Source organism: Simochromis diagramma, unplaced genomic scaffold (assembly GCF_900408965.1).
Source record: "Simochromis diagramma unplaced genomic scaffold, fSimDia1.1 OVJJ01000646.1, whole genome shotgun sequence".
Classification (NCBI taxonomy): Eukaryota; Metazoa; Chordata; class Actinopteri; order Cichliformes; family Cichlidae; genus Simochromis; species Simochromis diagramma.
The window spans coordinates 6,060,758-6,085,563 of record NW_024387279.1 but is presented as its reverse complement, the minus strand read 5'-3'; the positions used below and the strand labels follow the sequence as shown (position 1 = coordinate 6,085,563).

General features: G+C 38.4%; 2 protein-coding genes across 3 annotated transcripts; both read left to right on the top strand.

Moving 5' to 3' along the window:
• Positions 1 to 17: 17 nt before the first annotated feature.
• cyldb (cylindromatosis (turban tumor syndrome), b) lies at positions 18 to 6,140 on the top strand. Its single transcript, XM_040002938.1, has 14 exons — positions 18 to 177; positions 451 to 961; positions 1,256 to 1,382; positions 1,845 to 2,086; positions 2,168 to 2,336; positions 2,969 to 3,101; positions 3,264 to 3,368; positions 3,591 to 3,670; positions 3,780 to 3,846; positions 3,932 to 4,064; positions 4,150 to 4,258; positions 4,347 to 4,465; positions 4,554 to 4,758; positions 5,000 to 6,140. The coding sequence occupies exons 2-14, from the start codon at positions 518 to 520 to the stop codon at positions 5,212 to 5,214; spliced, it is 2,148 nt and encodes a 715-aa protein (XP_039858872.1). The 5' UTR covers positions 18 to 177; positions 451 to 517; the 3' UTR covers positions 5,215 to 6,140.
• A 6,390-nt stretch (positions 6,141 to 12,530) lies between these two features.
• top1l (DNA topoisomerase I, like) lies at positions 12,531 to 24,014 on the top strand. Of its 2 annotated transcripts, none has more exons than XM_040002937.1 (21): positions 12,531 to 12,692; positions 13,125 to 13,149; positions 16,003 to 16,099; positions 16,198 to 16,318; positions 17,430 to 17,482; positions 17,579 to 17,674; positions 17,791 to 17,860; positions 17,974 to 18,062; positions 18,207 to 18,322; positions 18,402 to 18,523; positions 18,625 to 18,747; positions 19,104 to 19,291; positions 19,381 to 19,525; positions 19,832 to 19,975; positions 20,122 to 20,307; positions 20,387 to 20,455; positions 20,605 to 20,719; positions 20,875 to 21,002; positions 22,079 to 22,173; positions 22,316 to 22,465; positions 22,666 to 24,014. In XM_040002937.1, exons 1-21 carry the CDS (start codon positions 12,660 to 12,662, stop codon positions 22,766 to 22,768), a joined length of 2,268 nt encoding a protein of 755 aa, XP_039858871.1. In that variant the 5' UTR covers positions 12,531 to 12,659; the 3' UTR covers positions 22,769 to 24,014. The 2 variants fall into 2 exon arrangements, with proteins under 2 accessions (XP_039858871.1, XP_039858869.1); XM_040002935.1 differs by having other exon boundaries at positions 15,991 to 16,099.
• Positions 24,015 to 24,806: the final 792 nt, after the last annotated feature.

Here is a 24,806-nt window from a genome sequence, read left to right as displayed (position 1 = left end):
CCCACTCCACAGCAGAAGCCAAGAGGAAGTGATTCACCTCTGCTGGAGTCACTTGCTTTAAAAAAAAAAAAAGAAAAAGAAAAAAAGAATAGTAATAAAAAAGCGCGATTAATTCATGCTCCAGCAGTGGATTAACCGGATACGAACAAGGCTTATTGTTCTTAATTCATGATCGCAGTAAGTCAGTTTTTGAAATTATTATTGTTTTAAATAATAAACCGCCTATATTATATCCTGCTGTGAACCTAGGTTAACTTTCACAGGAGCTTAAAGGGAATCACGTCTGTAATATTTCACCTTATAAGTCAGGGTTTTATCCATGACACAGCCTGCAAATAATCAGGCAATGTGCTTTATTTGAAAATGCGTCTAACTTGTGGTTCTAGCGAAGTATCCTCGATTATATCTATTGGGCTACATTGTTACAGCACTTCTATCGCATTTCTGCAGGTTACCTGCTTATATAAGCACAGTATCAGCTTTCAACCGGTCTGACAGACTGTAGTGGTGGGAATAAATGGTTTCAATGGAGCCCAGAACTGTTTTAAACGAGAAGTTTTTCATCGTCACTCGCGGGAAGTCGAGGAAAGGCTTCTGCCGAGGATGTATCGGGCGCATAGAGTCGGAGACGAAGCGTGGAGAGTTCGTGGGGCTCCTGTACGGCGGGAACAGCAACCCAGGGACCCCCAAGAACGGGGGCCTGGTGAAGATAGAGGACATGTACCCGCTGACCCGCCACCAGGCACAGCTCCTGCTCTTCATTTCCAGCGCAAGTAGACGCCTGGAGCTGCTCTGTAACCCGCAACTGTTCTCTGCCATCTGTGAGCTGTCTCAGGACGACCTGGTGGTGGTGAAGCACAAGAACGGACACCTTCCCGGTTTGGTGAAGAACTTGATGCAAATCGGACGGAAAGACAATAAAGACGACCTGTACATGCTTGCCTTTGAAGTGGAATTTGTGGTGAGTTCATTTTATAATATATTTTTACATTTTGATTTGATGATTCAAGTTGTGAAAATTATGGAGTGCACGATCATCCAGATAACGGCACGTGCTCTCAAGTGCAACCTTAATGCTTTAAAATGCACCGAGATAAGGATGACTATATCGCTCTGAGTGATCAGTCATGACTGCAGCCAGATAATGTCACTGCAAATGTACAGATGCATCAAACTGTTTCTGTTCTGTATATAAGAATAACGTCAGAGTTCCTGTTTGCGTTTCAGTAACTGTTTTTCCTTGTTTCCTACACAGGACACCGATCATACTTTGTCATCCAAGAAACCTCCTCTGTCCCTTTTCAGTGCTGCAGACATCATCCAGGTGGTCCCATCTTACTCTGTCCCCCTCGGACTGCAGTGGAAAGATGCCATTTGTGGGGGTAAATGGATTATTAGCCTCACACACAAAGTTAACAAGTCGGTTTCAAAGCCATATGATGGCTCTTGGGCTTTATCAAAGTCCTTTTGTTTTGATAACAACACTACCACAACTACAAACATGGTGCACCTCCTTCTTACTAAACAGCAAACTAAATTCTTGAAAACTGCTTCCCCAACCACAACCCTAACAATGCAAAGAAAGTGGTCCCACTACACAACTGGAAAAACTGGTTCTGTTGTTCTGGAATGCAGAACAGTAGAACTGCCACATGATCTGGCTTTCTTTTTCCTTTGGTAGACTGTGCACTTGAAACTATCTACATACTTCAAATATAAATCTTTGTTAGCTGGATGACAATCTGATGAAGCAGCATGTGACAAGCCTAAAAAAAAAAAGGAAAATGTCATATGACTTTCTAGGCATCTCATCCTCACCTCTACATATCGTGATATGTCTGCAGGTTTAAACAGAAAGGCGGTGACACGCAACAGCTGCATTGCAAACATCGGATCTTGTGCACAGCCGGCGACAGAGAATCACACCGAGCAGAGTTTGATTCAGAACCAGAGTCTGAGCTCAGTGCCTTTGGAGGTGGGATCCATGGTGGAGGTGGTTTCCAACTCAGGGATCACAGTGTACGGGGTCATCCGGTGGTTGGGTGTCCCTGGAGGAAAGACTGGTGAATGGGCTGGCATTGAACTGGTGCGTGACTAGAAATTTGTGCAGTTGCTTTCAGTGTGCTTTGGTGATCTGTCGTATTAATGTTATAAATCACTATTCCAGGACTACGACGTTAAGGGCTGCTCTGATGGGATGTATGGTGGTCAGCGGTTTTTCACTTGCAAGGAGAAAAGAGCTTTGTTTGTTCCCATCACAAAGTGCAGCCCCGATGGCAGGTTTCTAAGTGCCTCTACAGGAAAAGAGATCCTCAAATCCACTGACACCACTCCAGGTTCGACACCTTACCCAGTCTAAAACATGCATACACAAGAAATAAAAACTCGATATTATACACAAATGTACATTATTGGAACAGATTTTCCTTTTTTCCTGGCAGTTCTGTTCAAAGTGTTTTGGTTCCTTATGTTTCTATTATATTATAGTTTTTATTGTACAAATGATTGCTCAAAATCCTTTAGTCTTACAAGACAAAAACGCAAAATGCGAGGTTTTCCAAAAAGAACTCTTGATCAGGGCGTGAGGATTAGGTAAAATTCATACTTAAAACTTTTGGGCAGCTTTTTAAAAATGTATTGTTTATCTGTAATTTATACCTGTGTTTCACACGGCTTGTAAATGGTGTAACACACAGTGAAATAGTATAGAACCTTTTCCAGGTGATTCTCCTCCAAATATTCCCACACCTTTCTCTCTTTGGCAGGGTTTGGTGACAAGATATTACGTTAGACTTGAGACAGTGCACACAGTGACACACTGCTTGTCATGTCTGACAGTCCTGTGAGCTTTCTGCTTTAAATAAGCCAATTAATCATTAATCATTCCCATCTAAAGCTGCCAGTAAAGTCACGAAGACTGTGTTAAAGTGTCATTTCATCGTAACATCTGCTTTTCTCGCCTCTTTAGTTCCTCCATATGAAGACACGGACGAAGATGTGCCACCTATCCCTGAATCCGAGGCGCCATTTTTGTTAGTGGGAAAAATGAAAGGGATTCAGGGACACATTAACTCCTGTTACCTTGATGCCACACTCTTCAGGTAGAACACGCTCACCATCATTCCCCTGCAACAAACTCCGATTTGCTTAGCTTTATCTAAGCTAATCGTATCTAGAGGAGATCATGTACAACCACGTGAGCACGATACACTGTATTCAGATAAGTGCACAGCTGACAATAACGCGTGGTTCTCCTTCCTCAGTTTGTTCAGCTCATCTGTGACCCTGGATGGTATCTGCAAGAAGCCTGCTGACACAGACCAACCCATAACCTGCACCCTGAGAGCAATAGTGAACCGTTTACGCAGGTATAGACGCTGCCTTCAACACTGTTTATCTCATTTCTTTTATTATCATGTTGTTTGCACAACCAGGACGTAGTGGCTTTTTACATAGTATCAGCTGATAAACGAGTGCTGCTGTTTTCTGCCTTGATGACATGGTACATTCACATGTGTCTGTATGGTTAATGTGTTCTTACAAAGTGAATTCATGCAATTGCTTTCTCATAGCTAATCTATTTATTTCAGACAAGGCTTCGTCCCTGCAGAGAGTGTGATGAATTTTCGGACTCATCTTGGCTGTGACACTTTTCGGACAGAGGAAAAAGGTACCTGCCCGTATCTTGAAATACATTATAATATAATAAAAAAAATCTGAGGGCTTTTTTTTCAGATTTATTTATCTGTTCTTTTTTAAACTGCCTCTCGTCATTGTAGATCCAGAGGAGTTCATCACAGTCCTCTTTCAAAAGGTGCTTTGCACGGAGCCTCTGCTCAAACTCAGGTATGAACTTGAGCTGCCCAGGACTGAATATCTTACTCTATTTGACTGAGTATAGTTGAGTTACTGAATATGTGTTCCCCCGCAGATCGAAACGAGAAACGTCCCAGGGTGCCTACACCTTCCAGATCTTTCTGGAGAAGGAGCAGATGGGACAGATACCCACGGTCCAACAGCTGATGGACACATCCTGCCTGTCAGGTGACCTTAAATTTGAAACGGTGAGTCCTTCTCTTACTAGAAGCGAGAGTGTGTTTAACAAGTTTTCCTCTGTACAGTCATTAATACTTTTCTTATGTCCTTCAGATGCCGTTCTGTCTAATAGTTCAGATGCCGAGGTTTGGAAACAAATACAAGATGTTTTCTCACATTATTCCCTCCTTGAAGCTGGACATCACAGATCTCCTATACAACTGTGAGGAGCAGTAATAAGCAGCACTTTCTTAAAAATTGCATTAAAGGAATCCTTAATAATGCTCAGGATCATCTGCTTTGTCCAACAGCTCCGAGGGAGTGCTTTGTCTGTGGGCGTTTGGCAGAGTACGAGTGTCTTCAGTGTCTGCCAGATCGCAAACTGCAGCCAGGGAGAATCAAACAGTACTGTACCACCTGTAATGCACAGGTAAAACTAGTGGCTGCTTTAGATGTCAGGTGCAAATTCATGAACCAAACCTTTTGTATGAAGCTCTCTATGTCAATTTTTTTTTAAGATACACAACCATCCCTCACGACAAGGCCACTCTCCCAGTGCTCTAGCAGTACCAGTAGAAGTTCCCACCGATACTCCTGTTCCCAGGCACACAATGGAGCTGTTTGCTGTACTCTGCATTCAAACCAGCCACTACGTGTCCTTTGTCAAATACGGCTCTGACGCTCACTCCTGGATCTTCTTTGACAGCATGGCAGACAGATGTGGTGAGAAAGATTTTTGTTTGTGTTTATTCCGAGTTTTTTCTGATGTTCGTGCAAACACTGAGTTGATTTTTTTGTTCCTTTTCTTTCTGTGAGTCGATTAAGCATGGCCGCTTTATTTTCTGATAGCGCAGATTTGACAGTGTTGCATAAGTGTTGCTAGACAGAACAGTTCTGACGTCTTTGACTGCCCTTTATCACCTACTGGGCTGATGTCTAATCTTGAGGCTGCTCTTCCTCATAGGTGACGATCAAAGTGGCTACAACATTCCAGAGGTTCGCGCTTGTCCGGAGCTGGGTGATTTCCTGAGTCAGCCAGAGGAGGAGCTGTCTCAGGCCAACCCATCCCAGGCTCCTGAGCTAGTGCGCAGGCTGCTGTGTGACTCCTACATGTTTTTATACCAGAGCTCAACCACGTGCTTTGAAAGCCAAACAGTTAGGAGCCTTAAATGCGTGTGAAGAGGGACACGGTGTTCCCATAACAGTGCCTTCTATACCCTTATATCTCTGCTTAATCAGCTTTTGTGCACTTTATCATTGTACAAACAGCAGGAACTAAAATGTATGCTTTCAACATCCTAGAGAGAAACAAATCTGACATTAATGGTGTTTTTCAAAGCTGTTGCTGATATGTGAAAGGATGAGCAGGGAAAATGGCACTCTAAACACCTTATACTTGCCTTTTTTTAAACTTTCGAAGGTCTTCTTGTTGTTACATTCTGATTATTTATACTATGTTTTTCAAGGAAACTTAAGCACTCAAATGTTATGACTGTATTCTTGTTTTGTGCTTTTTATTTGGTAAATTAACATTATTTTGTTGTTATGTGGGTTCCACAACTTTAATGCTGCACTGTCATTCTGTCAGAAAGGGGAAAAAAAAACAGCAACCTGCACCTTACTGTAGCCTTTGTTTTCTGTTTCTTTATTTCTCCCTATGTTTATGGCTTGTTGATGGCAGTGCATGGAAAACATATGTATGGTTGTATTTACTGTAAATAACTACACTGTGTGCACTTTTTTATACATTACTGATTGTAAAGGTTTCATCAATAAAACTAAAAGGCTTGCACTTGGAAATCAGCAACTGGACTGTAATCAACTACAGGACTACAGGATTATTTTCAATAATTGAAACTGTTATGGAAGTAAGAAGTGTGAGCAACACCTTTGACTAGAAAGAAATGAATGCTTTGAGATTTTGACAGGACAGGTTCATCTCGTTAGGTGCTGTAATACCATCTTGTGGACAAAAACAAAGTTGCTTTGAGGCTTTCCTGCTGCTCAAGTCTGACCAGAAACTTTCAAAAGACAGATTACAGGCACAAACAGTAATATACATGTGACAGTAAATGCCTTGAACAATTAAAATAACTTTTAATGTACTTGTGTTTTAGATGTTAGCATGTGTATTCAGATCAGAAAAACTATTATTCAGGATTCAAAAAGTTTATTGTCATATACACTGCAAAACACAAATGGTTACATTGAGCAATGAAATTCTTCTTTTTCAAGTTCCCTTGACGTAACTTAAAAAAATGATGTTCACCATGTGTTTATACCATGTATGTATGTGTGTGTGTGTGTATATATATATATATATATATATATATATATATATATATATATATAGATAGAATAGATAGATAGAGATATCTAGATAGATAGATAGATAGATAGATAGATAGATAGATATCTAGATATCTAGATAGATAGATAGATATCTAGATATCTAGATAGATAGATATATCTAGATATCTAGATAGATAGATATATCTAGATATCTAGATAGATAGGATATATATTGATACTAGATAGATATAGATATGCGGAGATAGATAGATAGATATATCTATGAAGATCGATAGATAGATAGATAGATATATCTAGATAGAAGATAGATAGATATAATCTAGATGAGATAGATAGCTGATAGATAAGTGATAGAATAGATAGATAATCTGATAGTAAGATAGATAGATAGTAGATAGATAGTAATTTCTATCTAGCTATCTATTACTAGATAATATAATATATATATATATAATAATATACATATGATATATATCAATATATAGAATACATAGATTACATATACAAAGTATATAAGATATAAATATATATTACATAAGAGATATATATATGTATGTATAGATATGTATGTAAGATATATGTATGTAGTTATATAACATATACATAATATAATATATATCCATAACGAGTATATATAGAGATATAACTACATACTAGTATATATAACATAGATAATATATATATAAGATACTATCCACATAAGTATATATATATACACATATATTATATACACATATTATACATATATACCATAGATATAAAGAATATATACACATATATATACACATATATATACACATATATATACACATACAAATATACGATATCACATAGATATATGACATATACACATAGAATATTACATATACATATATATAATCATATATAGACATATATATACATATATATAGATATACAACACTATATATACATATACATATACATATATATCATAGACATAGACATATACATATTACATATCATATACATATCTTACTATATACATATACATATACAGAGATAGTATACTATATAAATAGACATATATAGATATATGAATATATAAGCTATATGTATCTATATAGTATTCTATATATCTAGATAATATCTAGATGCACATATATATATATATATATAACATAATATATAGATATATATTCCCCTAATATAATATGTAAATATACAATATAAGAGATATATCGATGTATATATCTATAGTATTCTCATAATGATACTATGTCTAGCTATATATATGATCTACTCTATCTCATCTCTCTCTGTCTCTCTCTATAGAGCGTCCTAATGTCTCGTATCTACCCATATCATATACGATCTCGCTATACTCCATATATATATCCCATCTCCCTATCCTATATATCTATATCTATATCATCTTATATACATCTACTAATATATCATATCCTCTACATCGATCAGATATAGCGGGGTGCAACGATATCGGCTACGATATTGAACCGTTCGTACAGTACTTTGGTTCGGTCGCATAGGTATCGAACAAGACACAGTTGTAATTATTTATCAATTTCCTTCTGACGAGCTGTCTGTGTTGAGCGCTCGTGAATCTGTGTTCAACTACCGCCTAGGCTGCACTGTCGAGCGCAGATCCACTGAGCGCTCAACACAGACAGCATAGTCAGAAGGAAGAGCGCAGGGCAAGCTAGCGAGACAGAAGTTAAGCTCTACTTGCAACATTCAGATCTGGCGTTTGGAATTATTTTGGTTTTCATGTGACGTATGACCCTGAAGGTAAGCGAGTCATGGACTAAAGTAAAACAGTATGTTGGATGTGCCATGCAATGCTCAATTACATTGGTGTGAACTAGTGTGTTAGCGCAGTTAGCTCGTTAACGTGTTTGCCGTCTAGCCCCATGCACGGGGCGATCGGCGGTAGCTCGTTAACGGAGATTTACCGTGTTGTTGCGTTAAGGTCATTTCAACGAGATTAACGCTGACAGCACTAGTGGGAACACAACGAATATGACTGCACATTTACGCCGATATCATCCTAGTGCAAAGACAAGTGGAAGCAGACAAAAACAAGCAAGCATGCTACTAACTTTAGCCGAGTCATTTAGACAGCTGTTAGCACATGATTCTCCTTATATTTGTTTAATATGCTGCTGAGAATATAGCCCAGAAGAAGCGGATAGTATAGCTTTTATTTTGGAAAGAGACATTTCTCTGTAATAAACTCTCTTTTCCAAAGATGAGTGATTCCTCAATCAGATACAGGGCTCGCAATATCGCTAGCCCGACGTCCCGGGGCTAGCGATTTTTTTTCAGTCGGGCTAACCAAAATCTATCGCTGCCCTGCCCGTAGGAAGGAAAAATATATGTCAATGCTTTTGCATTCTTTCAGAAATGTAGCTGGGTAATTATGTCATTGGCATCGGTGAGCCACTGTCAATATGTGACATATTGCAATTGCGTTTGAATTTGCGCTTGTTTTTTTGCTTTCACTTTGCAATCGAGCGAACTGTGTATAGAGAGCGACAGCACTGATCTGTGAGTGATGATAATTTGTGCACCAATTCCTCTGACATCGTCTTATTAATCGTTAGCTTACTATGCAAGCATGACAAGTGAAATCTCCCGCAGCAAGCTTAAACATGTGAGAGGTTGATTGCGCAGAGAATCGCTGAGCATATGTGAGTGAGCGTGTAAAAGCATTTCAGTTCTGCTGAGCCAAATAAGACAGGTCAGGGTGAAGAAGTGACAGCCAAAGAAAAGCTTACCACAAAACGGAGAAGTTATGACAAATCAGACTATAAGGCAAAAAGAAAGTGCAGCTTTATGGTTTCAGGGACAAAAGAATTTCTGTGGCTGCAATATGATGAGCTAAATAACCAGGGCTGCACATAAGTGGTCCGCAGGTGCGCATTCGCTGTCAAAATAAAAAACACGCACAAGGGTTAGGGTTAAATTTAAAAACTGTACTTTTGAGTTAAATATATATTTATAATTTTAATAAATGACAAATTAAAAAGGCATGAACATTTTTTTTGTATCGAAAAAATATCGACCGTGACACCAAAGTATCGAACCGAACCGAACCGTGAATTTTGTGTATCGTTGCACCCCTAATATATATATATACATATACATGTGTATATGTATATATATAGATATATATATATTATATATATATATATATATATATATATAGGACGTGTATAAGATATAGAAATATAAAATAGTGTATATATATAAGATATCATGATGATATACCACTACTATTATATTAGTATAATAATATTCGATTATATATCATCATATATAGATCTATATATATTACAGACATGTATCATTTTGAGTTATCTAATAACCCACTTCCTGTGTGTTGTAATATATATATATCTATATACACAATGTGTATACTATATGTATGATATATATATCTATACTTAGTCTATATATACTGTGTGGGTGTATATGTTATCAGCTATATCTTATATATATCTATATATATCTAGGGGTGCAACGATACACCACAATTCCCGGTGCGTTCGCGTTCGATACTTTGGTGTCACGGTGCGATATTTGTTCGATACCAAATTGTGTCATGTCTTTTTTAATTGTCATTTATAAAATTATAAATAATATTTACTCAAAAATACAGTTTTTAATTTTAAACCCTAACCCTTGTGCGTGTTTTTTATTTGACAGCGAATACGCACCTGTGGACCACTTATGTGCAGCCCTGGTTATTTAGCTCGTCATATTGCAGCCACAGAAATTATTTTGTCCATGAAACCATAAAGCTGCACTTTCTTTTTGCCTTATAGTCTGATTTGTCATAACTTCTCCGTTTTGTGGTAAGCTTTTTCTTTGGCTGTCACTTCTTCACCCTGACCTGTCTTATTTGGCTCAGCAGAACTAAAATATATATCCTGCTGCTTTTACACACACACTCACATAAGCTCAGCGATTCTCTGCGCGATCAACCTCTCACATGTTTAAGCTGCGGGAGATTTCACTTGTCATGTTTGCATAGTAAGCTAACAATTAATAAGACGATGTCAGAGGAATTGGTGCACAAATTATCATCACTCACAGATCAGTACTGTCGCTCTCTATACACAGTTCGCGGATTGCAAAGTGAAAGCAAAAAAACAAGCGCAAATTCAAACACGATTTCAATATGTCACATATTGACAGTGGCTCACCCAATGACATAATTACCCAGCTACATTTCTGAAAGAATGCAAAAGCATTGACATATATTTTTCCTTCCTACAATAGCCCGACAGGCAGGGCAGAGATAGATTTTGGTAGCCCGACTGAAAAAATCGCTAGCCCCGGGACGTCGGGCTAGCGATATTGCGAGCCCTGTATCTGATTGAGGAATCACTCATCTTTGGAAAAGAGAGTTTATTACAGAGAAATGTCTCTTTCCAAAATAAAAGCTATACTATCCGCTTCTTCTGGGCTATATTCTCAGCAGCATATTAAACATATCAGGTCTCCATAAGGAGAATCCTGTGCTAACAGCTGTCTAAATGACTCGGCTAAAGTTTGTAGCATGCGTGCTTGTTGTTTTTGTCTTTGCACTAGGATGATGTCGGCGTAAATGTGCAGTCATATTCGTTGTGTTCCCACTAGTGCTTTCAGGTTAATCTCGTTGAAATAACCTTAACGCCACAACACGGCAAATCTCCGTTAACGAGCTACCACCGATCGCCCCGTGCATGGGGCTAGACGGCCAACACGTTAACGAGCTAACTGCGCTAACACACTAGCTCCCACCCATGTAATTGAGCATTGCATGGCACATCCAACATACTGTTTTACTTTAGTCCATGACTCGCTTACCTTCAGGGTCATACGTCACATGAAAACCAAAATAATTCCAAACGCCAGATCTGAATGTTGCAAGTAGAGCTTAACTTCTGTCTCGCTAGCTTGCCCTGCGCTTTTCCTTCTGACGATGCTGTCTGTGTTGAGCGCTCAGTGAATCTGTGTTCGACTACTCCGCCTAGGCTGCACTGTCGAGCCTAGGCGGAGTAGTCAAATGCAGATTCACTGAGCGCTCAACACAGACAGCATCGTCAGAAGGAAAGTTGATAAAATAAATTACAAATTTTGTATTGTTCTTTTTTTATCCCCTTTGGTTTTCTTTCTTTCTCTCCCTCTCTTTCTTTCATTCTTTCCCCCTGTCCTATCCCACAGTCATGTCTGTCCCGTTTGCAACTGAAAATAAAATAAATTCATAATTATAATAAAGGTCAATCAAATGGACCAATATGATGATCCACTTGGTAAAATAAATCCTCTTGGCATCTTTCTTGGCCTCAAGACAACAATTCTGATGGCTATAGATCCAAACGGGACACATACAAAAAAAATAAATAAATAAAAAAAATAAAAAATTAATTTTTTTTTTAAATTTAAATTGTATTGTTCGATACATATGCGTACCGAACCGAAAGCACTGTATCGAACGGTTCAATATCGATACGAATATCGTTGCACCCCTAATATATATATATATATATATATATATATATATATATATATATATATATATATATATATATATATGTATATATACATATATATATATGTGTGTGTGTCTATGTATGTATATATATGTGTGTGTGTGTGTGTGTGTGTGCTCAATATTCTGAGCTATTATTTCGACTGCCTGAAACATCAACTCCTTTGCCTTTAAGTTGTTATGCAATAGGCCTGCTGGCTGTCAAGGTTGTGAAGGGCAGGGCAGGCTTCTCTGTTACATTTCATACGCATGTATGAAATGTATGAAATGCTCATGTAGAACACACTTAAAATCATTAAAATCACTGAACCCACATAATAATTCTCACATAATAAAAATCTTATCTCATTTGCACATTTGTAATGTGGTCAGTTGTGGTATTTGACATACTAAGATGTAACTTAAAGTGTGTTATTATTACACGTGATTTAATAGAGTTGCTGCTTCGTTTTGTTCTCATTCACCTGGGGGGGTCAAGTGAACACAGACGAGATGCAGTCCTGAGCTTGAACTGGCTTGTACGCGAGGAACATGTGAACCTCGCTCTTCCAGTGGGCCTGGAAAGCAACACGTTTTTTTTTTGTTTTTTTTTTTGTTTTTTTTTTTAGAAGGAGGAGCTATGATGATCTGTACCATTTAAATTGAAACGCATGCGCATTAGCGTACAATTGGGACTTAGATATCGCTTACACAATCGTGTCTTTTCTTCATTCTGCCTGCATCTCCTCGCCGGTGTGTGGGAACCTACACGTTTTTCATTTTTTTGATTTAACAGTCAAACAGCGTTTTAGAAATGAGTGGGGACCATTCCCACAACGAGGACCAGGTAATGTTAAAAGTATTTTATAAATGTCATCACCGGTGGTTACCCGGTACCGTCTCCGGCTACTCTATTTGGTTTGACGGGTACTCGGCTAGCAGTGACTGCTAGCGCACGTTAAGTGGCTATGTTTGTAAGCTAACTCATTTTATTGTTTACTGCGTCTTGACAGTCTCGTGACGTTTCTACTTTGAATATGTCAAATGTATTATTTACAGTTTACATCCGGAATTATATATTTATGTATAACGTTAGCTGTAACCAGTGTTAGCCGCAGCGGCTTCGGCCGCTAAGCCATTACCATTCAGCATAGGAAGCTAACCGAGCTAGCTAGTAGCGAAAAAACTCGCTCTGCCATCCAGTAAGTTCAAAGTTAGTTAGCTAGCTAGTTAGCTTATCTACTGCGAATTTTAACATTCATCCTTCCTTTTTTTGCAGATTGACTGTGGCTCCCGGGTCAATGGTAAGTTTATCACATTAAACTAACAAAGGTAAAGGAGGATTCTTCTCAAAGTATGTCCTGTCTTAACTGATCACATCTAACATTACGTTAGTTCTCTGTAGAGGACAGAAATGGCGTCCAGAGACTAAGTCCTCTGTCTCACTCACAAGCGTCTATTGTTCAAAAGGGAGGCCTTGTAAAAGCTTTTCCGTACATTATTTTAACGATTTGAATCAATATTACCACGCAGCTGGAGGTGTTTTATTAGTTTATCGTTTTAGTATCTTTTGTTGGCGAGCTTTTAACAGCATATTTCTCCCCTGAAAGTGAGGGTTTGGGGGTTGAGGACTTAGTCTCTGCGCCATTTTCTTTTTCGGTGTAGCGGCCTGACTGTTGCAAGCTGAACCCAGGCTGTGAAGTGCAGATGGCTGTGTGGAGGAAAATGGAAAGTCATAGTGCTTCATTAAGATAACCAAGTGGAGGCCAGCGACTGTAGTTATTTTTTTTAATTTTTTTTTAAATGCGCGATATTAAAAGCGCTTATTTTTGTCGCTACTGGGACTTTACTTTCCCACATTATGGTAAAGAGTGGATCATTTTAGGTCGACTCACGTTTCAAAATCAAGTTAGAAGCTCTTCATTACCCATCACAGTGCAACTTTGAGTATTGAATATTACATGGACTTAACGTCTCAAAGTTTAAAGTGAGCTTAGGACTTTTTTTGTTTTTTAAATGCTACAATCACGTGTGTGAAATCAGAATATTAACCATAATGTACTGATAACTGGGGGGGAAAAAACACTTTAAAAAAAAAAATGTTGTAAGTTAATTAGTTTTTGTTCAATTGTGGCTGGTAAAAGGATTCCCACAATTTTGTTGTACATGTACAATGACAATAAAGTGCTATATTTCTATTACATTCTATGCACTGTTTTAAGTTCATAAGATATAAAATTATTAAGGTTGATTTCTTTACAAGTGGCATTTATACTGCTGTGTTTAGGGATGGGGGGATATAGCCCAAACATAATATCGTGATATGTCACTGTGTTTTGACAGTATGACAAAGTACAGAAAAAAATTGTTATTCATTTGGCAGCATAAACATAACAAATTGCCTTGAAATATTGTATAAGCTTAAAATATTAAACAGTTAACTTTTAGTACAATAACTTTAATTATTAACTTTCAGTAAATTCTCCCTCTGTTCTTTGAGTGGAAAAGGTCTGTTTAAAGCAAATGGTATAACAAAATAAAATCTACAGTGCAGTTTACAAAAAATAAAGTCTTTAAATGTTTGGGAGTGCAGTCTTGGAAAAATGTCCTTTTCGGAGTGTGTATCACAAGTCTAGCTTCTTCATAAGCCGCATGAAGTCTTCCCTTTTCCAGCGTTTGGATTGGCATCATGTCTTTCGCCAAACAAATGGTGACATCGTTCCTGCGTTTGCTTTTCTTTCTTGTCATATGGAGTACAACTGGCGAGACTCGGCGATTTCATGATGAACTAGCTTACTTTGTTTTAGTTTTGTAGCATTAGCTGCAGAGCTTTCCTCTTGGGCTTTCAAACACTCCTGGTACAGACTCGGGTGCTGATGCTTGAGTTGGTGAAATAAGTTAGCTATTTCCCGTATTTCTATATTACTGACTTCTTGCGCTCCTTGCATGTTATCGTGGTCTGTTCTGTATCTGTTCATTTGTATCCAAAATATTCCACACCAATGAAGTAGCTGCTCTTTTTGGGAACTAAACCTTCAGCAGTAATGCTGCATTCACCTTCACAACTTTAATAAGTTTGTGCTTCTTGACCCACTTAAGTGTAATCGGGTGACATGGTTATGCCATGAAATTGACACATTTTTTTTTCTTCCTCTCTGAGCCCCTCCCCCCAGCTGTATTATTGTGAGTGATATGACATGGCCCACCCCTAGCTATGACACAACTCCACTTCTGATTACTCTGCACCAGGGCAACATTTGTCTGTGGTACTTGCAGACCCTTAGCTAACACGGTCTTTACTTTCAGGCTTGGCTAAATTGGCTCAACTTTGTAGTTTATTAGTAACAGTACTTTTAATTTCACTAAGCAGTCTGGCATAAATCGGAGTAGAATAAAACTCATCTCTGGATTAATGGCTGAACAAAGACATCCGAATTAAAAGGAACTAAATGAGCAAGATCTGAATCTGTTCTGAGACGGGCTTGGTCACTGATTAAACTTCTCATGATTGGTACATGTGTGCCATTTGTCTTGTACTCTAGGAAATGTAGACATTCACATTGGTTAGATGGGCTAGAAGCTCTCAGATCTCCTTTTGTCTTAGACCTAAGGACAGTTTCTCTAAAAGAACCAGATTTAATTTGGCATTTGTTAATGACAATGTTGGGGTGTTAGCTCTTTAATTTTGAGAACTCTCTCTCTCTTTTAGGATTACGTTCCAGTCTTGGCTTGCACATTAAAGAAACTCAAAAGGCTATTTGGTTCTCTTGCATGTTTTAACATGCTAGTTGCTTCATATTGTCCAAAGCATGCGGCTTATAGTGGCAGTAGGAGGTGCTGTGCTGCTGCGTAATACCTTACCTATTTGCAGCCTGCATGACATTCATTTGGGACAGACCTTTTTGTACTGTGTAATTTGTTTCTACTAAGAGAATAGACACAGGTGGACTGTTAAAGTTGTCATTTAAAACTAGTTTTCTGGACATTATCAATCTTGGCTGCTTGAGAGGACTCTGTTTTTGCTACTTATGCATTAAAACACACTTTCACATGTTTGCATATTAGTCCTCAGTGTGAGCAGACGGTTGTTTTTAATTCAGTGCGTCATTGTATCATTGTCTTGTTTATTTTGAAATTTAATACAGTTTTATTTTCAGACTCTCACAAGCATAAAGACAAATATAAAGAGAAGGAACACAAACATAAGGACCACAAGAAGGATAAGGAGCGGGAGAAATCAAAATATGGAAACAGGTATAGTGTGTGTTTGTGCTTCGCTAGACATGCTTGATTGCTTTAAATAGTGGAAACTGAATGAGGTTAAATTAAGTTGTGAATTTCTAACACTATAGTGATCACAAGGATTCCTCTGATAAAAAGCACCGAGATAAGGAGAAGGAAAAGATGAAGCACAAAGATGGCAGCACAGACAAGTATAAGGAAAAGCACAAGGAGAAGAGGAAAGAAGAGAAGGTGACTTGCCAAGGAACTGCATGATTGTAACATTTACAAATTAATTTTAGTGATGCTACATTAGGCAATTATGTTGTCTAAATCATGCACTGGTATTATGGATTAAAATAGTTTTTGTTTTTTAGTTGTTTTGTTTTTTTTTTTTTTTTTTAAAAGATGTGATAAATGGGAGAGGGAGAGCTGTGTGATATGACCAGAATTTCATTTTCTGTTAGTCATTTCTTATCCCACTAACAAAATCACAATCACTATATGGAAAGAGTGCTGTTGCTCTTTAATATTTAAATTCAAAAACTAAAAACATATTGGACTTGTGTGGCGACATCCATAATGATAAATGCTAGATGACCCCACACAGTCCCAAGGTTTCCCCAGAGCTTTCCTGATTTTTCCAGCTATCCTTACTGCTGGATGCTGAGTGTCCAGTCTCTGAAGTGCACCATTGAGCTCGTGCAGGGATACGTTGTTCAAGTCGTCCATACATCTGCTGTTGCAGTGTAGTATGCTACGTTGTGGATTTCCTCCACTACTTTGGCTCGACACTCGTAATATAAATGAGGCAGTTCAACTTAGGTGAAGTGTTTTCAGCGGGGCGTCGTGTACCTTAAATAGAGTGCTTTAAAGTCACAAAACCCTATAGATATGTTGTAATGGATGCTGTTATCTTCATGAGTCTTTCTATGGCATCCAATGCGAAAGCCTGTTCTAACATTAGACTTTGCTCTAGCTTGAGCACTTAAATTCTTTTTGCTTCTCATTCGTAAACTCTTTCCATATTCTTTCACGGGATTCTTGCATAGGTTTGTAGAAGAGGTTTGTGTCTGTGGCAGGGACTGGTTTGCAGTATAACTGACATAACGTCATTATGGTATATTTCATATTGCACAGTCTTAATGGGGTTGTCTACTTAAAATAATAATGTATTGTACTGTCAAACTGCTCTTGATATCAGTGTTTATCTACTTAGATTTGGTGCTGTCAGATTAGTTTTGAACCCTGTAGAGAGGTTTTATAATGGAAGTATGAGTTTATAATTTTGCGTGTATGTGGGCACAGTTGTCATTTGCACTTCAGGCTCTTCTGTCTTACTGCCATTGTGTAAACATTTCAGATGAAGTCCTTTGATGAGAAAATAAAAAAGGAAAAGGAGAATGGCTTTGCCAGGTATGTCAGCACTATACTTTGCTCTTAAGTGCTGTCAGGATGCAACATTCATATGAAGCTATCTAACTTCTGTTTTTAATGCGTTTTCTTTGGCAGCCCACCGTATATGAAGTCTGAGCCTGAGGATGATTTTTACCACTCTCCAAAACACGAGAGGTCTCTAAAAAGAGAACGAGATGATGATGATAACGAGTAAGTTCTCTGTTCATAGACTGTAGTCTGTTTCACTAGGTTAGAGCATCTGTAGTCATCCATGCAAGTAAAGTTGTATCGCTGAGGCCTGATAACAAAGAGTGTTTTTGTTTCAGCGCTGAATTCAAACCTAAAAAAATAAAAACTGAAAATGACAAGAAGGCCAAGAAAAGGAAACAAGACGAGGTAAGTAAGACTTTAGTAGAGGGCAGAATTGTTTTGCTGCCATATCTTTTGTGTTAAATGTTAATCCCTACGTTGTCAGAAAGAACTAGAATACTTTCACTTCCTTTTCCCAGGACATTAAGTCCAAAAAAACAAAACACAAAAAAGAAGTAACCGATGGAAAAAAGAAAGCAAAGAAAGAGCCTGAGGAGAAGTGGAAATGGTGAGTTAATTGGGTTAGCCAGCTGTACCAATCATACATGCTTATCAGTGTGGTGACAGGACAGCTGGATGTATTGTTGCTGGTTTTTTGTTTTTGTTATTTTCACTGTCATTATGTAAAAATGATTTATTTGCTTGATTCTAGGTGGGAAGAGGAGAGATACACAGATGGTGTCAAATGGAAGTTCCTTGAACACAAAGGGCCAGTGTTTGCACCAGCGTATGAACCTCTTCCTAGCAATGTCAAATTTTACTATGATGGTAAGGCTTTGCACAGTTCATCTTGTACGCTAGTGAAGGACTCTGAGGTGATTATAAATGTCTGACTTTTACATTTCAGGTAAACATATGAAGCTCAGCCCAGAAGCGGAGGAGGTAGCGACCTTCTTTGCCAAAATGCTGGATCATGAATATACCACCAAGGATATCTTCCGTAAAAATTTCTTTAAAGATTGGAGGAAGGTAAGCCTAAAATCTCTGCTCCTGTTAATAAAATAAAAAAATATATCAAAAAATCTGTTCTTTGATTTACTTTAGTTTTTTCCAAAATTTTCTGGACACAGGAAATGACTTCAGAAGAAAGGGCTAAGCTCACAGACCTGAAAAAGTGTGACTTCACTGAAATGAGCGACTACTTCAAGGCACAATCTGAAGCAAGGAAAGCCATGTCTAAGGAGGAAAAACAAGTAAGCTGCTGCCTACGTGTAGTGGGGCACACAGCATATTAACCTTAAACCCCAACATTCATTGACTCCTGTAGAGGGCTCTAGAGTTTTCTGCCATGCTGGATGTCATGTACCTAATAACAAAAGTGTGTTTCAGTTCTCCTTGGCTTTAATTCTGTATTTCCCCACTGATATCACACATCTTGTGAAACTTGATCAGTTAGTCAGGAAGAAATTCATAATGTTAGGCTGCTGTGATTTGATTAAAATTGGCACTTAAATGGTTCCAGTGAACAGTGAGTACCTAAAGGACCTCTGCAAAATGAAGCTTTTTTTAAAAAAAATTTTAAATTTTATTTTTTTTATGCCTTTTGTAGAAAATAAAGGAAGAGAATGAACGCATCTTGCAGCAATATGGCTTTTGCATCATGGACAACCACAAGGAACGTATTGCTAACTTCCGCATTGAGCCCCCAGGCCTGTTTCGTGGTCGTGGAGACCATCCTAAAATGGGGATGCTCAAACGCCGAATCAGGCCCCAAGACATTATCATCAACTGCAGCAAGTGTGTAAAGTAGTTTTATTTTCTCCTCGTGCTGATTACCAGCTTTTAATGCAGAATGTGATAACTAAATATTCACTGTTCCATAATAGGGATTCCAAGGTTCCTGAGCCTCCTCCTGGCACCAAATGGAAAGAAGTTCGTCATGACAATAAGGTGACTTGGCTGGTGTCGTGGACAGAAAACATTCAAGGCTCCATCAAGTACATTATGCTGAACCCGAGCTCTCGAATCAAGGTAGGCACCATAGCTGGCACATGCACTACGACTTTTTTTGTCTCCAGTCAAAGTTGAAATGATGCTGTATGGTCTCCTTAAAACTTTCCTGACTCTTTTGTGTTGCTTGCTCCACTGGAATGTAAAAATTGAGACCTTTCGAGAGCAGTATTTATTTATTTATTTATTTATTTAAAGTGACACAACATACTCCTGTCCTGTGGAAAAACGTAATTTAATTGGCTGTCACATAAATCAAATTGGGCATGCTTGTTTATGTAGACCTTTGCCTAATTTGTTACTCCTGTCTCATCTTTTTGCCTGCAGGGAGAGAAGGATTGGCAGAAGTATGAAACGGCACGTCGACTGAAGAAATGTGTGGACCGCATCAGAGCCCAGTACCGCGAAGACTGGAAGTCCAAGGAGATGAGGATCAGACAGAGGGCTGTGGCTCTCTATTTCATTGATAAGGTGAGGTCCTGTTACTGCTATTTGCATTATCGAGTGGGTGCATTTTGAAGGTTTTATGGTGTAATGACTTCACATTGCATGTGAGGGTTGGTGCGTTCTTGAACACTACCTCATTTAAGGTACCGTCTTTGTCTGGTGTACACTAGCTGGCTCTGAGAGCGGGTAATGAGAAGGAAGAAGGAGAGACTGCAGACACTGTGGGCTGCTGCTCGCTGAGAGTTGAACACATCAAACTCTATCCAGAGAGCGAGGGTCAAGAGTACGTAGTCGAGTTTGATTTCCTGGGTAAAGACTCGATCCGCTACTACAACAGAGTCCCTGTGGAGAAGAGGGTGAGCACCATTCTTACTGAAATGCAATACTTTCATGTAAACTCTGCTTCTTTATTTATGTGTGATTTGCCTTTTCCAGGTATTTAAGAATCTACAGTTGTTTATGGAGAACAAAGAGCCTGATGATGACCTATTTGATCGGCTGAATGTAAGTAAAATATACCCAGTTAAAGAAAACAAATCCCCTTTAATTTATGACTTGAGAATTCACAACATAAATCCTTATTTGAAATGACTTTCATAGCACCGCCATCTGCCTTTTTAAAACTTGGTTTCTTAATTGCATGTCTTCCTCAGACATCAATCCTGAACAAGCACCTTCAGGAGCTGATGGATGGTTTGACAGCCAAAGTTTTCCGTACATACAACGCCTCTATCACCCTGCAGCAGCAGCTGAAGGAGCTCACGACTGGTGTGTTTCCACGTAAATTGTGTAGAAATAACAAGGAGACACAGCAAACTGTGTTCTGGTTTTGTTGTTATTGGCAAGCTTTTTATGTAGGTTTGTCTGCTGTTGTATAGCTAACAGGGTGGTGATAACTTTATTTTTTTTGTTCTTAATCTTAGCGGAGGAGAACATTCCGGCCAAAATCCTGTCCTACAACAGGGCCAACAGGGCAGTGGCCATTCTGTGTAACCATCAGAGGGCTCCACCGAAGACATTTGAGAAGTCTATGCAGAACTTGCAGTCAAAGGTAAAAACTTTTTGCATACTCCAGTGAACTGAAAATGGTCCTTTTTTTAAAAAAAAAAAAAATTTTTTTTATTATTATTATTATTACTTTTTATTATTATTTTAATTTATTTTGTTTCCTTTTGCCAGTCCTGGTGTGGAGATTGCTCTGTTTAGTTTAGTTTTTATATTTGTTTTTTGACTTTTCACTCTAAACTCAACCAACAATGCTGCTAACATAAGAGGAGTTTCACTGGGGGGGGGCACACCACTTTACATAGAAATCAAAACTCTGAAGTCATTCAAATGCAGAGTATTGAGGAAATATGTTAACACGATTACAGAACCAAAAAGGTGGAACTGGGTAGTGAGGGCCTTGTGCACGCATACTAAAGCAATTATGTAGTTTATCTCCTAAACAAAAAGGCAAGCATGTGGGCACATTTGGATTAGATGACTTACTAAATGGCTTTGCAGACAAGGTTGAAGCATTTTTGTAAACAATAATTAAAGACCGCCCGACCAACATGCACTGCAGAACATTGTTCCATGAGTTTTGTCTCCCCTCTTTCCAACTTGAGACAAAAAAATTAACTTTGTCCATCATCTAAATTGACTTTTAAAAATCCCTACAGCTGCGTTCTTTTATTTTTATGCATGACAGAATTTACCCATGCTTGGAGATGTGTCCATCAAGCAGTGCTCTCCTGTTGTGCCATGCAGAGCACTCAAACTCCCTGACTCAGGCACTTTAGGTGTCATCCCCGCTAATTTAGGGGGGGGGGCCCTAAATGATATTGTAGTATTCACAGTACAACTTAGGGTTATAGTACAGTTTTTCACTAGACATTAGGCATTTGCTTCCTTGGGATTTATAGCCACTAGCCAGCTGACGGAGCTACACCATGTGAATCATGGTTCTTCTGATTTTTGGCCACCCTGTAGGGGTACACTAAACTATAGTCTCAAGTTAAAAACAATCTGAGCATAGAAGTGTCTAGACAGTACAAATGTAATCTCTCATAATATAAAAAGGTCCACAGTTGATCAATAATAAAATTGATCAATCTCATCTGAAATGATTACTGTAATCCTTAGATTGACGCTAAAAGGGACCAGCTTGCTGATGCCAAGAGAGAACTGAAGAGCGCCAAGGCAGACGCCAAAGTACGAAAAGATGAAAAATCCAAAAAGTAAGTAGTCAGAGGTTTTAATAAAGTGCTTTTTTTTTTTTTTTTTTTTTTTTTTTTTTTTTTTTTTTTTTTCACCCCCCTCTCCCCTCTTGTTGTGAATCTTGTTTACATGCTTGTGTTGCATTGTCTGCTTTCTCTGTAGGGCAGTGGAGAGCAAGAAGAAAGCGGTACAGAGGATAGAAGAGCAACTGATGAAGCTGGAAGTGCAGGCAACTGATCGAGAAGAGAATAAACAGATTGCACTCGGTACTTCCAAACTCAACTATCTGGATCCTCGCATTTCTGTGGCTTGGTAAGAGATTATTAAATTTTCTACCTTATGGTCACAAAGTAAATGTACTAAATGAACAAATTAATTTTGGTGGTCAAAGGTCACTGACAAGGCACCAACTCCAATTTAAGAGGTGTCATGTTACTTTTTGTAGTAACATGTAGTATGAAAAGCACTGCTGCAATAAAACTTGTCCTTTATCTTATGACATTGTGGTGTAGGTGTAAGAAGTGGGGCATTCCCGTGGAAAAGATCTACAACAAAACCCAGCGTGAGAAGTTTGCCTGGGCCATTGACATGGCAGAAGATGACTATGAATTTTAAATCCCAGTTTGTGGTTTTAACTATGATACTTTTTTTTTTTTTTTTTTTTTTTTTTTTCAAAAAAAAAAAAAAATTGGATACTTGTTTTTTAGCTTTACTGAATTTTGCTCCGTGGCCAGACCTGACAAGGAATTTCAGAACTTTTGAGCGAAAAAACAAAAAGGGCGACAAGATGAAATGATGTGAGGCCATTATGAAGGGTTAGGGGGGAGTTGTGGATAGTCTAAACATCTGATCTGAGATCGGGCAACAAGACTGAACTTTACCCACGACTAGGATTCAAGGCTTAGTACTTGTAATTTAAAGACCCTTTTACCTTCTGTGATTGTCCACACTCTGGGACAAAAACCTGACAATGCCTGAACTTTGAACTCTGTGGTCCTTTTAGCTACTGTATCAAGCAAAAACAATGCTTTGTATCATTTTATTTTCTTTGTTCACTCACTTTGTATTTTAGCCATCCCATGTATTATTAATGAATTCTATATTTTGATAGACAAAGTAAAAAAATTGAATGAATTCCTTAACTACACCCACGCGCCTTTTGAGGAAATGAAAATGTGAGTGTTTGCGTGTGTGCGTGTGTGTGTTAGGGCTCAACCGTAGAAGCTGTCTGTTTGGGTGAATATTTTAAACTGGACTATGTTGAATTGTTGAGCATGGAAGGGGATGTCTGGGCAGGCAAAGGGGAAAATACTGCAACCATGTCAATATTTACTTAAACAAGCAGAATGTGAATATTTTGTTTTACAGCTTCTATCAGGGACTTTTTTTTTTTTTTTCATTGTAAATGTGAACCAATCATTTTTATCCTTTTGTTGCTAGCATCCTCGGACTCTCTCGCTGCATAGCCCTGTCTACATCTGATTTTTAACTTAATTTAAACAATTGTTCCAAAAAACCTCCCATATCTGTTACTTGAAGATGCTATGATAATGTATAAAGTCAGAAAATGGAGAGCGTGTGTGTGTGTGTGTGTGAGGGATATCAACTTTTGCCAAAAAGGAAAAAAAACATCACCAAACTGTTACAATTTTAGGAAGGTTTTTAATTGTGTAATTGAGTATTGTAACATTTAATGTGAATTCAGTTCATTTTACTCCACTCTGTTCCACTCTTATAGAAAAGTTGATGTAAGTAGCTGTAAAGTCAACATTTTATTCCTGTTTTACCTTTTTTGTCATAGCCTTTTGATCATGTTTTAAGCTCATTGTAGATTGAAAAATGAATAAAACATTACAGGTAACTCATTGGCTTTGTGTTTTCTCGTTCTATCTCTTACGCCACTGAAATGGCAACACCTCTTCTTCATTTTATGTTTTATTAATTACATTTATTTCACGGCAGCACAGTGGTTAGCACTATTGCCTCACAGCAAGAACATCCTGAGTTCAATTGCCCCATCAGGCCGGGGTCTTTCTGTGTGTTTGCATGTTCTCCCCGTGTTTGTGTGGCTTCTCTCTGGGTACTCCGGCTTCCTCCCACATTCCAAAGACATGCAGTTAGTGGAGATGGGTTAAGTGGTAACTCTAAATTGCCTGTGAGTGCGAATGGTTGCCTGTCTCTAAGTGTAGCCCTGCAACAGACTGGTGACCTGTCCGGGGTGTACCCTGCCTCTCGCCCTAAGACAGCTGGGATGGGCTCCAGCCTTCCCATGCAACCCTGACAAGGATAAACTAAAGACAGTGGCTGGATGGATGCATTTATTTCCCCCTCCCTGATCAGAGGAGGGCCCCCCAGCTTAACAGATGCTTGTTGGGTTTGGAGCTTTAGCCACGGTGGCTCTCTTGCTCGATTTACAGCATTCTTAAACACAACTTTATTTCCTGTAATGGGAGAACAAACATGAGCTCTAAATTTTATTCCTATATCCATGAACAGCCCTGAGAACTGAATCAACAGAGCCCTGAAATACTTTAAGCTGGAAAACAAGCTGGTGTTATTAAATTCATGTGGGCAAAAATAAGGGTTACAAAAATTAAAAACTGGAAGGCTTCCCCCTGAATGTGATGTAGGAGGACTACACTACAGACATGGA

What these genes read in the sequence shown, in the direction of transcription:
- top1l (XM_040002935.1), top strand. Translation starts at nt 12,660, where the DNA reads ATGAGTGGGGACCATTCCCACAACGAGGACCAG. An exon ending in AGAAAAGGAAACAAGACGAG is followed by an intron (nt 17,861 to 17,973) that starts GTAAGTAAGACT and finishes TCCTTTTCCCAG; the next exon opens with GACATTAAGTCCAAAAAAAC. An exon ending in ACCCGAGCTCTCGAATCAAG is followed by an intron (nt 19,526 to 19,831) that starts GTAGGCACCATA and finishes TTTTGCCTGCAG; the next exon opens with GGAGAGAAGGATTGGCAGAA.
- cyldb (XM_040002938.1), top strand. Translation starts at nt 518, where the DNA reads ATGGTTTCAATGGAGCCCAGAACTGTTTTAAACGAGAAGTTTTTCATC. An exon ending in GTGACCTTAAATTTGAAACG is followed by an intron (nt 4,065 to 4,149) that starts GTGAGTCCTTCT and finishes TATGTCCTTCAG; the next exon opens with ATGCCGTTCTGTCTAATAGT. An exon ending in CACAGATCTCCTATACAACT is followed by an intron (nt 4,259 to 4,346) that starts GTGAGGAGCAGT and finishes TTTGTCCAACAG; the next exon opens with CTCCGAGGGAGTGCTTTGTC.